We start from the raw sequence: 13411 nt of genomic DNA on the forward strand, positions 1-13411 counted from the left end.
TCCATTCAAACTCTAGACGGGCCCGCCCCAAAGTTATTAGCAGCCCAGCAGCTGGAGCCGGCGAACACTAGAGAGTTCTCAACAGGCCCGAAAACTAAGTCCCGGCACTACTGTACCTGGGGCCCTCATCAAACCCTAGTGTACACTCAAGACCCTGCCCCCGCTGCCACCGTTAGATCTCCATATATGGAGCAGACTTGTTCCGACCAAGCCCTGTGTACACTCAACTGTCTCTGGCCCCTCCCATGACAATGAGACAGCGCTCGCCCAGCAGTCTAACGCCACGCATGCATGCATGCGCCCTCAGGGCGTCTTACTGGTTATTTAGTAGTGTATACTGTATCAGACAGTGTTATGGTTTAACTCAAATATCTTCAAAAAACAAGTTATTATTATTTCAGCAAGTGTACAAGGATGCAGTTTGGCACGAAATCACACGCTGCTAGCTAGTATATCCGCTATTTTTGGATAGCCAAGCCAACGCCATAATCTAAAATGTAGCATACCGTATATAGCACTCCCGCTCGATCCACTCTCGCATTCACACTCTGTTTTGCTCATAATTATGATAAGCCCCTCTGAGCTATAGGCTACATACTTTCTTATCATATCTAATATTAGGGTACTGATAGTGGGAAAACAAATAGTTCAATGTATAACAGAGAATAAATGATAATGATAATCTATAATGATGACATTTGTTTCGGATGCAATCCAAAGCAAAGCAACGTATCACAATATACCTAATGCATTGTTTTGTATACCAATGACACTTCATTATTTCCCAGGCTGGCGTGATCATCCAGTACGTGCTCATGCAGACAGTGACAACCATCATTGCTTTATGTCATATCAGGCTGCTATAATACAATGCAAATTATGAATTTAATAATAAAACCAAATAAAATAATGAGTTGTTAATCATAATGTATTATGAGGAGGGAAAAGGGACGTTAATTAAGCTTAAATTAGCCTTTATAGTTGCCTCACAGACATAGGTACCATTCGTACTGGGCAACATGCATCCCTATCCACACTTTTCCTGGGCTGTGTGTGCTCAGGTTCCTGTTGATTTCATTGGATATCATTGGTCATCTGACCAGTTTCGTTGGCTTTCATTGGATCAAATCGACAGGAACTGGAGCACACACAGCCCAGGAAAAGTGTGGATACATCCCTATCGAAACCCTATACAAGCCCTCCCGCACGCTTAGATCAGCCAACGCAGGGAAGCTGGAGGTATTATGCCTTCACTAAAAAACACCGGGACAGGCCGCCTGGGCCGTGGCTCAGCGGTCCAGGCACCTTGGCTGGTAATACCAGTCTGGCAGTGTGGCCGCGGGTTCGACTCCCGATCCCGACGGCCTTTATACTGCATGTCATCTTTACTGCATCTCTCTCCCCCATTTCCTGTCAGCCTACTGTCTGTCCCTCCATAAAATATAATAAAATAAAGGCGAAAGCCAAAAAAAAACAACATAAAAAATAAATAAAATAAACACATCGGGACAACTATTGTCCCGGTGTTTATTGGGATGTTTCAATAGCATAATGGCATTGTATTAGAAATAGATTTGTGTATGTGGTGCAATATCTCTCACCTCAGTTGAAAGCACATCGACGATCCTTTAAGTGCACCTGTCAGTGCGTTCTGTAATGGTTCTCAGTGTGGGGTGTTCTGTGTTCAGCCACTGTAAAACCCAGGGAACAGTTTTACTTGTCCTTGGAATGAAATACACCTTAAGGTCTGGTGATCATCCACGTCCACATCATTCCCTGAAGAAGACCTTACGGCTCCGAAACGTTGGTTTCTGTTAACCCATCTCTGGCGGGAACCCCTTTTTGGTGTTTCAAGCATGATCTTATACATGATCTTATACATACTTGACATGAAAATGTTCGAGAACCACTGACATAGAAACGTAGCTTTTCCAGAAAACTGTCAGGATTTAGAAGACATTCATATAGAATCCGGTGGCAGGTCGAAATGGGTTAAATAAATCTCCAGCATCGCAGGCTTTTATTTTTCTTCTTTTTCATTGTTTCATCGCCTCAGGCCTTTAGCGCGCACCTCATCACTTCTGGTGTGCAGCCCAGAAGTGCGTGATGCTCAAACTCTTTCCATTTCAAGGATTATAAGTCCACATATCGACCCCATATATATATACATTATATTTCCTTTTCTTCATCTCTGGGATCCCAATCTATACACCCTAAAAACTCCTGCAGTATTTATTTAACTTTGAGTGTGTATATACAGTATACACTCAAAGTGTGTATACACACCATTACAGCTTTGTATAACCAGGGAATGCATCTGTGTCGTTTTGGGCTATTCAAAAAAATAGCAGATATACAAGCTCACATCTGTTATTTCTTACTCGATAGTCGTGACCCATAGAAATTGGCCCCGTGATCCACTAATGGCTCCCGGGCCACTGTTTGGGAAACAGTCTGAACGGGAACCCATTTTGGTGCTAGCATCATGTTATGCTTTAGCTATTGAAAAATAGCAGATCTACAAGCTCATAGCGCGCCACCGAGTGGCGCGCTACGAGCTTGTATGTCTGCTATTTTTGAAAAATCGAAGAACGACTGACATTTTTAGAATCTGATCTCAGGTCAGAATGGGTTAATCAGACCAGTGTGTGTCCAGTGGAAACCTTGTATGAATCTGATCTCAGGTCAGAATGGGTTAAAGGCTCCCCTTGGACCCCTCGTGAGCCCCATCAGACCCAACGCTGGAAAAAAAAAGCAGTGTTTTAAAAGGTTGGCATGACATAAAGGAGAATTCCACTGCAAAGTTGGCTGTGCAAACACAACATTATAACGTTTTAATAATTGACCAGGTTGAGGCTGTACAAGTGTACAGTATAGCTGCCTCTGTGTGGCTGTGTACAGTATATATGATCAAAGCAGTATAGGAGCCAATCAAAGGATATAGGCATCAATAAGGTTTGAGCTTCAGCCTATGCCTTTTCGATCATCTATAAGATAATGTGAATATTTAACGTACTTCATTACTTATTACTGTATATCATTATAATTAAAATTATGTACTGTATAGTTTCACCCTCATCAATCATGCAAAACTGTTTACCATACAGACAATACCTATACCTTCAAACTAAGCTAATAAGGAACAGGCAGTCTTAAAAAAAAAAAACTTGTGCAAAAGAAAAACATTATAAAAACACATACATTTAAAGACAAAATATAGTTTCAGTGCAGTTAAGAAATGGAAAATAAGAATAATACCAGTCTATATTTATGTATAGCGGGTATATATGCACACAACATCGTCACACCCGGAAGTTATATGCTATACTATATACGTTATAGCCTTGACAGCCCATACATCCGAACAGAAAAGTCTGATTGCATTAAACGACGTTAAATGACAGACTCACTTTACAGTGCCGTCCATGGCAGCTGTGGTTAACTGCATAATTTGTAACTGTACTCTGCTGTTCACCGAAACAAATTCCTAACATGTTTTACATGTACAGTATGGCAATAATAAAGGCTTCTGATTCTGATTTGATCATGCACATACCCTCCATATAGTGCCAAATCACAACAAATTATCTCTAGTCTCTAGCAGTGTTTTGTCTGCACATTTTGATTTTTGAGAACCTATGAGACCTAGCAGATCATGTCTGTCTGTCTGTCTGTGTGTGTCTGTCTGTCTGTCTGTCCCGCTTTTGTGCCCATATATGGAGCTGAGTCATTTGTGTCACCATGACTCAGCCATAACCATATAAGGAGTCCCCAAAGCAGCTATACGTCCAAAACCCAAATATGTACGAGCTGCGTTCGCTTCCCGCGTCTTACTGGTAGTTTTAGTCATATAGTCTCTTGAAAAGCTTTCATTTAGTTTTAGTCACATTTTAGTCACCTGGAATGTTCTAGTGTTTAGTCTAGTTGTAGTTGACTAAATGTTATAAGATTTTAGTCGACTAAATCTACAGTTGATTTAGTCGACTAAAATGTGTTTTGGTGGGCCTTGATGCCATCGTGATGACTGTTTTTACACTCGCTGAAAATAGCCGATCTACAAGCCCACAACGTGTCGACGCGACGCGTTGTGAGCTTGTAGATCGGCTATTTTCAGCATGCAACCTAGTGTAAAATGACTTATAGTGGATCTCTTGTCCACTAGTCCCTTCCTAACATTTTAGTCTAGTTTTTATTTCTTGACGAAATTGTCAGTATATTTAGTATACTTAGTTTTAGTCACCATAGCTGAGTTTTCATTTAGTTTCTGTTTAATTTTCGTCTGCGAAAAAAGGTAGTCGACTAACACTTTTCGTCATAGTATTAGTCGACAAAAACAACACTGGTCTCTAGTCTACAGAGACCCAACATTCCCTCGTGAGTTCTAGGTGGGCGGCCATCTTCCCTGACCAGCTGGAGAGAGAGAGAGAGAGAGAGAGAGAGAGAGAGAGAGAGAGAGAGAGAGAGAGACAGAGAGAGATAGTTGAAGAAAGGGGGTCTTGGTGGTCTTGAACATAATATGTTCAAGACCACCAGCGAATGATTCAGAAGCCGTACACGGAATCGCGGTAAAGCTTTGTTGACACAAATTAATTAACACACTTAATGACCTCAAATATATGGTGTGTGTCTAACTGCGAGGTTTAAAGCTACATAAACATTTATTTAACCTTGCAGAGTTTTATGAAGTGCCCCAGGATTACATTTTGTGAATTCACTTTACATGGAGCGAGTGAATAGTCGATGGCCGTCTTATTGGGAAATAAAATACTCGAGGCAAAGTGAGTAACAAGATATCTAGGATATCATAAAATGGAAGAAAGTGCTTATAAACACAAAGTTGTTAACTTGCTGTGGTGTGACTCCTCATATATAGATTCGTATTACTTTGTTACAGTTACAGTACAATAAACTTACACCCAAATAAGCGGAAAAATAATAAGTGAAATAAGCGGTGCCTTCATCGGTTTATTTTTCTCCCATATTATTGACTCCCTATATTGCCTTATGTTTTCTTATTACTAAAGGCTCATTCATATAGTCTGGATTTCCGGTGGTGAGGTGACCACCGCTCGGAGCTGAAATAATGTTGAGCGGTGGCGAGTAAAAACAGAGAGAAGGGCTGGAGCGGTGGTGGCGGTGGTTTGCTCTTCACCGCGGCTCAGTGACGTCATGTTGTAGTTCGGTGGGCACCTCACCACCGAAAAGCCAGACTATGAATAATAATGCTTCACTCCATACTGTCTTACTGTATGTGTCCTTATTACTGACTCCCTATACTCCCTTCTTAAAAACACTTAACAACAATAACAATAACAAAAATGATGATGATGACGACTCCCTTCTTACTGCATGACTCCCTTATGCTGCTGTGGCTTTCATAAAATTATAAACAAAGTATAATAATACAAACGTAATAATAACGTATACGCACGTTTGCCTTCATGAAATTATCAACAAAGTATAATAATACAAACGTATGCGCATGTTTGCATTTGTTCTTGCGTGCACAGGTTTGAGTTGAGTTGGTGTGTTGGGATGAGGTGTGTGCGTGTATGGGGGGGGGGGGGGGGGGTGTTGGGGTGTTTTATGGTGTACTGCAGGGGCTCTCAACCTTTATGGCTTTTTCTGCGGACCCCCAGAAATGCTTTGGCCGCATGTCTTCTCATCAAAATGATATAAAAGTATCAGCAATACATGGCATTTTGATGTGCTTTTGGATCTTCCACCCGCTACCGAGTGTAAAAATGACCAATATGTGTGTTGTTTTTTTTCCTTATTACTGTGTGAGAGTGCAATCATCCAATCCACTAAGCAACTCCAAGCAAGGGTTGAATACCAACCATTTTGCCATTTTGGCACATTTTTTTGGAGGCCCAAAAAACACCCAATCCTTACAATCTATGCCTCGTTGTGAAGATGACTAATCAACGATTCAACGGATATATATATATATATTCTTTCCCACTGTCTAGAGTGAACATTCCGCTCTAGACAGTGGGAAAGAAACCAGTGCGTGCGTAGCAGCATCATTGTGTGGGCTTCGCAGTTCAGTGAAGGGGACAATTTGATATTTTCTTTTCCTTCGTCGGCCCTTTACTATATAAGACACAGCTTGGAACTCTCCCCATATATGGCCTATCTTCCGCATTGGCTGGTAGAAAAACCCTGCTACGTGCATCTAAAAACCAATTTCACTATTTAAATAAGCTAATACTTTTTTTCCTTTTTCTTATCTTCCTCCTGCAGTCCAAAAAAATCCAGGCTCAACTGAAAGAACTGCGCTATGGGAAAAAGGATTTAATTTTTAAGGTAAGCTCACAGACTGAAGGTGGGTGGTCTTTGTAACTGTTCCAGACTGGAGCTAAACTGGTACCAGAACCACCTGGACACAATGATCCCAATCAGTGCCGCTCCGTAGGACGAGACACACAAGGCTGAAACTGTGATTGATTAAGCCAAAACACGCCTCCGTTTCTGAGCTACAGTATAAGCTTCAGTAAAAAAAAGTTAGCAAAAAAGCCTTTTAATTACGTCTGCAAAGGTACACCTTTAAAGACTATAATTACTAGACTTTTCTTTGAACACAGGATATACTCAAAGTGTGAAAAACATTGTGTAATTTGATTTCAGGTTAAAAACCTGGTAGGCTAGTATAGGCAACGCAGCTGCAGTTCATCAAATTAATAATGAGTGTGTGTGTGTCAGTAATAGTATACTGTCTATGCTTGCACATTGGCACACCTATGTGGCTTTGGGCACACATAAACCTAACACACCCATTAGTTGCAGCTGCATTGCTTACCGGTATACTAGACTGCCATGTTTTTAATCTGCTGCAGCTTTTAACCTGAGCTGGAAAGCTATTAAAAACAAATCCACCTAGGATTTCATGTGCCTTAAAAAGACATTTAAATAAGGGCCCTGCATTGGCACTGATTGGCACTTAATGGGATATTCAATTCCAATTGTGTGAAATATCAGATCAGATGATGAAATGCATACTTCACCAATCACAAGTTCACAACACAATGTGCTCTTAATTGTATCTCAACTCTGGTATTATAATCAGTAGCATTTACAAGTTCAGAGCTTGACCTTCCCCGCTCTTGTCTGCATTGCTGACGTTGACGTTGTCAGTTGACATTTCTGCCATAAATCGCTACAATTCTGCTATATAAATTGTACATATAATAGATGTACCATTTGATCCCTCAGACCCATCATATATGTAAAGCTCTGTCAAAAGGTGACAGAAATGAATACAAAATGCCTCATTCCTCACCTGGCGTTTTTATGCTGTGCGGTGGCAGAATATATTGTTCCAGTGTATTCATTTATTATTCTATTTATGGTCTGTGGATGATTGATGCATTGACTTCTGGTGTCACAGGCTGTAAATCCTTCATCACTAAATCCAGGCTTTTATTGGTAAAAGAAAAGAAAAAAAAGATCTACAAGCTTGTAGATCAGGTATTTGGGGTGATTTGCCCAAAAGAGAGACGCTGGGGGTTAATGTGTAACTGTAACTGTTTAATTCATAAATATAGAATAGAAAAAGTGGATTGTCATCAATATAAAAGACAACAGCAATAAAAACGCCAATCATGGATCAAATGACCGAAAAAAATAGCCGCTCAAGCGTGATCGTTTTCCTGTCAAAATGAGCGAAGGGGAAGCGGCCAGTCATGTGTTGCAGATGACCGGCGGTTTTCTCTCCCATCTTAAAGGTCAGTGCCTCCGAAAAAGGAACATACGCTCTGTTGCCCAAAAAGGCAGCGTCGAAATGACCAGTGGAGGAGAAAGAGAGCAGTTATAGAGTCATTTAACCCATTTTGCGCGGGAACCCATTTTGGTGTTAGCATTACGTTATGCTTTAGCTATTGAAAAATAGCAGATCTACAAGCTCATAGCGTGCCACCGAGTGGCGCGCTACGAGCTTGTAGGTCTGCTTTTTTTTTGAAAAATCGAAGAGCGACTGACATAGAAGACATTTTTAGAATCGGATCTCAGGTCAGAATGGAAAACTGTCAGGATGTAGAAGACCTTTTTAGAATCTGATCTCAGGTCAGAATGGCTTAAGATATGATGACGATCCAGTCAGCCTTGCAGGAGTCATTCAGAGTTCAGACACCAACTGGAACACTTCTCGAATGTACACATAAATATGGCTACAGTCACCGCCATGTCATTTTAGTTGAGCGTTAGCTATAGTCATGGAAATAATTGTGATTATTCAATTGTTTGGCATTGGGATATGTGAATACGAATCACATTTCTGTTTTCCGTTTAAGCTTTGTAAACAAAAAAATGCATAGATATGACATACGGTATCGACTTAACTAACCAGTATATTGATGGGAAAATTACATTTCTGTCGTTGTACCATCCACACAGGATGGTACAACTATAAAACCACATCACACAGATGCCAACTTTAGAAAAATCCCAAGTAATAATATCATATGAATGCCAAAGGCTTTCAGCAGGGAGTTATTAAGAAATACATTGTCATTTTTAATTTGCTATACAGTATAGGTAAAACCAGCAAGCATGAGACAAAGGCTGCGCTTCAGTCCCAGGACTCAAACCCACACAGTCAATTCAATTCAATTCAATTCAAAGGGCTTTATTGGCATGAGAAAACATACGTTTACATTGCCAAAGCAGAAAGAACAATACAACAGTCCCACCACACTTGGAGAAGAAGGTCGTTCAGATCAGTCAAAACAATACAAACGTTGGCGAAATGTTTCTGTGTCAGATTTCTCTTGCAGTGTACCACCGATTCTTACCCATCTGACGGTGTGCACCTGTTCTGTTCTGCCCCCCACACGTTCTCACTTATTTCAGGTCTGTCGAGGCGGGGAGCGACACCTCGCCCGTGTATACTTGCTTTGATCTGCACCGATCTCACTGCGCTCCTCGTGTGAATAGGCAGGCAGGCAGGCAGGCAGGCACAACATATTAAAATATTCTGGACATAAGAAATAGACTTACTAATAAAAAATGAACTTATTGCCTTGTCAGGTGTCTTTAAAAATGTGTGCAAATAAGTAACTGTTTTAACCACATGAACCCTAGCATGCCTATTCTGGGCAAGTATAGTAGGCAAACAATCGCAAAATAAACAGTGGCTAGAATTGCCGCCCTTACAAGCTCAGTAAGCCTATATGCACGCACGCACATACATACGCACGTAAATATAAATATAATATAAATAATATATCACTCATTCTTGAGATGAGGGACAAAAGTGGAAAAAACATGTCCCACACATAAGAGCCTTATTTTATGTAAAAAATAAATTAATTCATAAAAATAAAAGCACTTGCAAAGTTAAGTGTAATACAGTTGTGTATTATTATGCCCTTAATTTCATTATAATTGTTTTCATATTCCATCTGAATTAGTTAAAAGCAGGCCCTGTACCCAAAAAGGCCTGTATTTAGCCTGTCCCCAGCAAGTGGCCACAATTTCAAACTGCCAAAAAAGTGTCTAATACTGTCACAATCACATAAATATACATACTAAATTAAAGTAGATTGTCAACAACATAGCAAATAATATACACAGTTAATTTTAATTTATATTTTCTATTAAATATCTCATATCAAATGTTCGTCCCACGTCTCCGTCAACTCCGTCAGGTTTTTTTAAAAGTCTTAAATTAATCAGAAAATATTGTCGACAGATTTAGCCTGAAGACTCCTTTTCCAAGTCCCATTTATATTTGTTGCAACAGTGGAGTACCTGGTCTGACAAGCATTCAATTGTTTGATATTTTAAACAAACAATGTTGATAACAATGTGGTCACAGCTTTTACATGTCAACTCCGTCAGGACATTATTATGATCTTTGTTAAGAATTCCAAAATAATGTTTATTATTTTAGTTTAGGGGTTAGGTTTAGCTAACAAAATTAAGCAAAAACAAAATGGCTACATTGTACTAAAGAGGGTTAAGATGAAAACAAATGCCATTTTGTCAACTCCGTCAGACGTCAACTCCGTCAGATTTTGTGTCTGACGGAGTTGACGTGTATCTGACGGAGTTGACAAAAGTGTTCCTAAAACAATAAAATTATTGTTTTTGAATAATGGGCAGTATTCTAATTTGGCACACAGTTAGAGCATGCCTTAAGGAACATTTTTGGCTATGGGGCCATCACAGATTTGTCTCGTGGTGACCATGGCAGCCATATTACAAAAGAGCCGCCACCTGATGTTATTTTACAATAACTCAAGTTCTACACCACCTAGGATCTTGATTCTGGTGACTAAGACCTCATTTTCAAGGATGAGGGATACAGTGGTACAATTTAGACTTTCCCTGTGACCATGGCAGCCATTTTTCAAAATGGCCGCCACCTGCTGTTATTTTACAATAACTCAAGTTTTAGACCACCTAGGATCTTGATTTTGGCGACTAATCATACATTTTAAAAGATGAGAAATACAGTGGTACTATTTAGATTTGTCCTGTGACCATGGCAGCCATTGTTTTTCAAAATGACCACCAACCTGCTGTTTTTTTTACCAATAACTCAAGTTTTAGACCACCAAGGATCTTGATTCTGGCGACTAATCATTACATTTTCAAGGATGAACTTTCTCTGGGAGAGGTAAGGGCTTATTTCAGGTGCAGGTTGAGTTTCTACTGACAGGACATTAAAAGGAGGTGGGCTTTCTGGCCTTTGACTTGCCCCTTTCAGGTACAGATGCACAGTTTGACTTCACTGGCCACTGCAGGGAACTGTGGGGGAGAAACTTTGGTCTCTTGACACCCCGATTAGGTTCAGGGTTTTTTTTGGTGGAGACTTGCCTTTCATGACATCTTTGCTGCAGCAGTTGATCTCCTTACTGCCAGTGGTGGCACACTCTGGGTCTCTGGGGCATTGTATCTTGGTGGCCTCCTGCCAGTGTTTCTCCATCCTTCTCCTGAGCTCTGTGTTCTGGGGCTCTGTTATAGTCAACTTACATTGTCTTGGCTGGAGATTGCTTTCCTGCAGGGTCCAGCCCAGTCTTGTGCAGATGGCTGCTGGCCCACCTGGAGGCCCCAACCTCACTTCTTCGGTTGGTGTGATTAGGTGGGGTGGTCTTCCCCAATCAGGATGAGGGGTTTGACCCTTTCAAACGGCAGTCTGGCCAAGTGTCTGTATTTAGTTGTGAGTTTAGATACAGGATACGATTGCTCACCCAGCCCCAGGTGACATGAGGTGAAGGCTCCTTTGATTTGGTAACATTGCTTTGGTTGACATGCTGGGGACACAGAGAAAGACACTGATGCCTTCAGTGTCTGCACATCCTGCCTGATGGTCCTGAAGCCAAATCTTCTGTCTTCAGTCTTTCCCTCACTGTTCACTGCTCACTGTTCACCTCACCGAATTTAGCCCAAGGAGTTTGACCCCTAGTTTGGCCATAGACCCCCTAGTTTGGCCATAGCCACTTGCCCAAAGGTGCCGACATGTGCTGACCTCATCACATCTGTGATGATGGCTATGGCCATTTTTAGCCAACGTAGTGTTTTTTGTGCAAAACTAATGCTTGGAATGGATCCAGAATCATGAAAAGCCCCTAGTTTGACATGCCACATGCTACTTAAAGCATAATGAAATTTAGAACATTTAGCCTTATATTGGTTGTTGATGGTACCCAACTTTCAGCAGCTGTCAAACATGCCCCTAGGGTGGTCAAATAGAAACCAATGTGGGATATGTTAGTAGACACCTTTACAAACATTGGTGAAGAAAATTCTTGGTAAGAAATGTATTCACAGATTTTATATTATTCTGATAATATTCCCTGAGTAAATTGGTAAAATAATAGCAGGTCCACCATTTTTGAAAATGTCTACCATCCATGGTCACAGGATAAATCTAAATAGTACAACTGTATTCCTCACCCTTGAAAATGTATGATTAGTCACCAGAATCAAGATCCTAGGTGGTGTAGAACTTGAGTTATTGGGAAATAACAGAAAGTTGGCGGCCATTTAGAAAAATGTCTACCATGGTCACAGGACAAATCTAAATAGTACCAATGTATCCCACATCCTTGAAAATGTATGATTAGTCACCAGAATCAAGATCCTAGGTGGTGTAGAACTTGAGTTATTGGGAAATAACAGAAAGCTGGCGGCCATTTAGAAAAATGGCTGCCATGTTCACAGGGCAAATCTAAATAGTACCACTGTATTCCTCATCCTTGAAAATGTGGGATTAGTCACCAGAATCAAGATCCTAGGTGGTCTAGAACCTAAATCAGTTAAACTTGTCAACTCCGTCAGATGTTCGTCAACTCCGTCAGACGTTCGTCCCGTGATGTTTTTGTTAATTTCCAAAGAAATAGAAAATTTGCTGTCAAATCTTTTGTGCTTATGTATTGAAACACCAACTGAAATGATACGTAATGATGACTTTTTTTTTTTTTACATGGTTTTCATGTTATAATATTGAAAATAAAGGTTGAAATGACGGTTTTGAGAAATTGGATATTTCATAATAGTGTGATATTGGAACAAAATAATATTAAAAGATTTGTATTACTTAACTTGATTACTGAAAGCCATTATAAGATAACTGAGGACTTTATATTATTGTTGAAATGATAAAATTCAATTAAAAGGGATTTTAGTGTGTCTGACGGAGTTGACATGAATCAGGTATTAAGTGCATAAATGTCCCATTTTAGAAAGAAATGTTATGCGAAAAACCTGTTCCTTCTCAAGATTGGTAGTTGAGACCTGTGTCTACAAATACATCTATTTGATTTGAATGTATCTTAAAAAAAAAAAAAATCCAGTTTGAAAAAGGTTTTGTCCCTTATCTCAAGAATGGGTGATATATATATAAATACATATTGTATGGCCACTCACAAAAGTTCCAAAAAGACCTGTAACACATTATTAAGTATGTAAACCTTCACAAGTACAGTATAGCAACATTCATTGCTATTTTCCCTACTTTATTTATCTACTCCAAAGCTTTCATAACTGCTTGTATTGCTGATGATTCTGTGTTGAACTATATATCCCATGGCTGAAACACTTCGTAATGCATTCTCTCAGCCAACTGTAAGATCATGGCAGAGAGACTCTGATGCCAATTACTAAGTGTCGGTTCCTAATGATATAGCAGCCGTGTCTTTGAAATATGTAAATTAAACAGCCCCTCTATCTTTTTCACATTACACAGCCATATGCAGAGCCTTTTGTTGACCTGTCCGTATCCTTATCTCCCCGAAAGTAATTCAGGTCAGACGGCAATGAATACTTACTGCCTCTCAGTCGCCATTTGCTACAGAGCCACTGTGTAAAAGCCTTTGTGCTCCTGATTAAAGAACTCCTCAATTTTAATTCCCCCTTGATTCCCTCTTGAGCTCCAGTCTGACAGCTACACGAATGGCTTTCTGAG

General features: G+C 40.1%; 1 protein-coding gene across 1 annotated transcript in view; it reads left to right on the plus strand.

Annotated features, from left to right (window-relative positions):
- Positions 1-13411, plus strand: part of LOC308320840 (leucine zipper protein 2-like) — a gene marked incomplete at its 3' end in the record, with an annotated part of 206596 nt that overhangs the window by 169536 nt on the left and 23649 nt on the right. The window contains exon 7 of the mRNA XM_080771530.1: positions 6247-6309. Coding sequence (XP_080627656.1) covers positions 6247-6309 — 63 coding nt within the window. The remainder of the gene's footprint in view (positions 1-6246; positions 6310-13411) is intronic.

This window comes from Protomyctophum bolini, assembly GCF_963924005.1.
Source record: "Protomyctophum bolini genome assembly, chromosome: 1".
Taxonomy (NCBI): Eukaryota; Metazoa; Chordata; class Actinopteri; order Myctophiformes; family Myctophidae; genus Protomyctophum; species Protomyctophum bolini.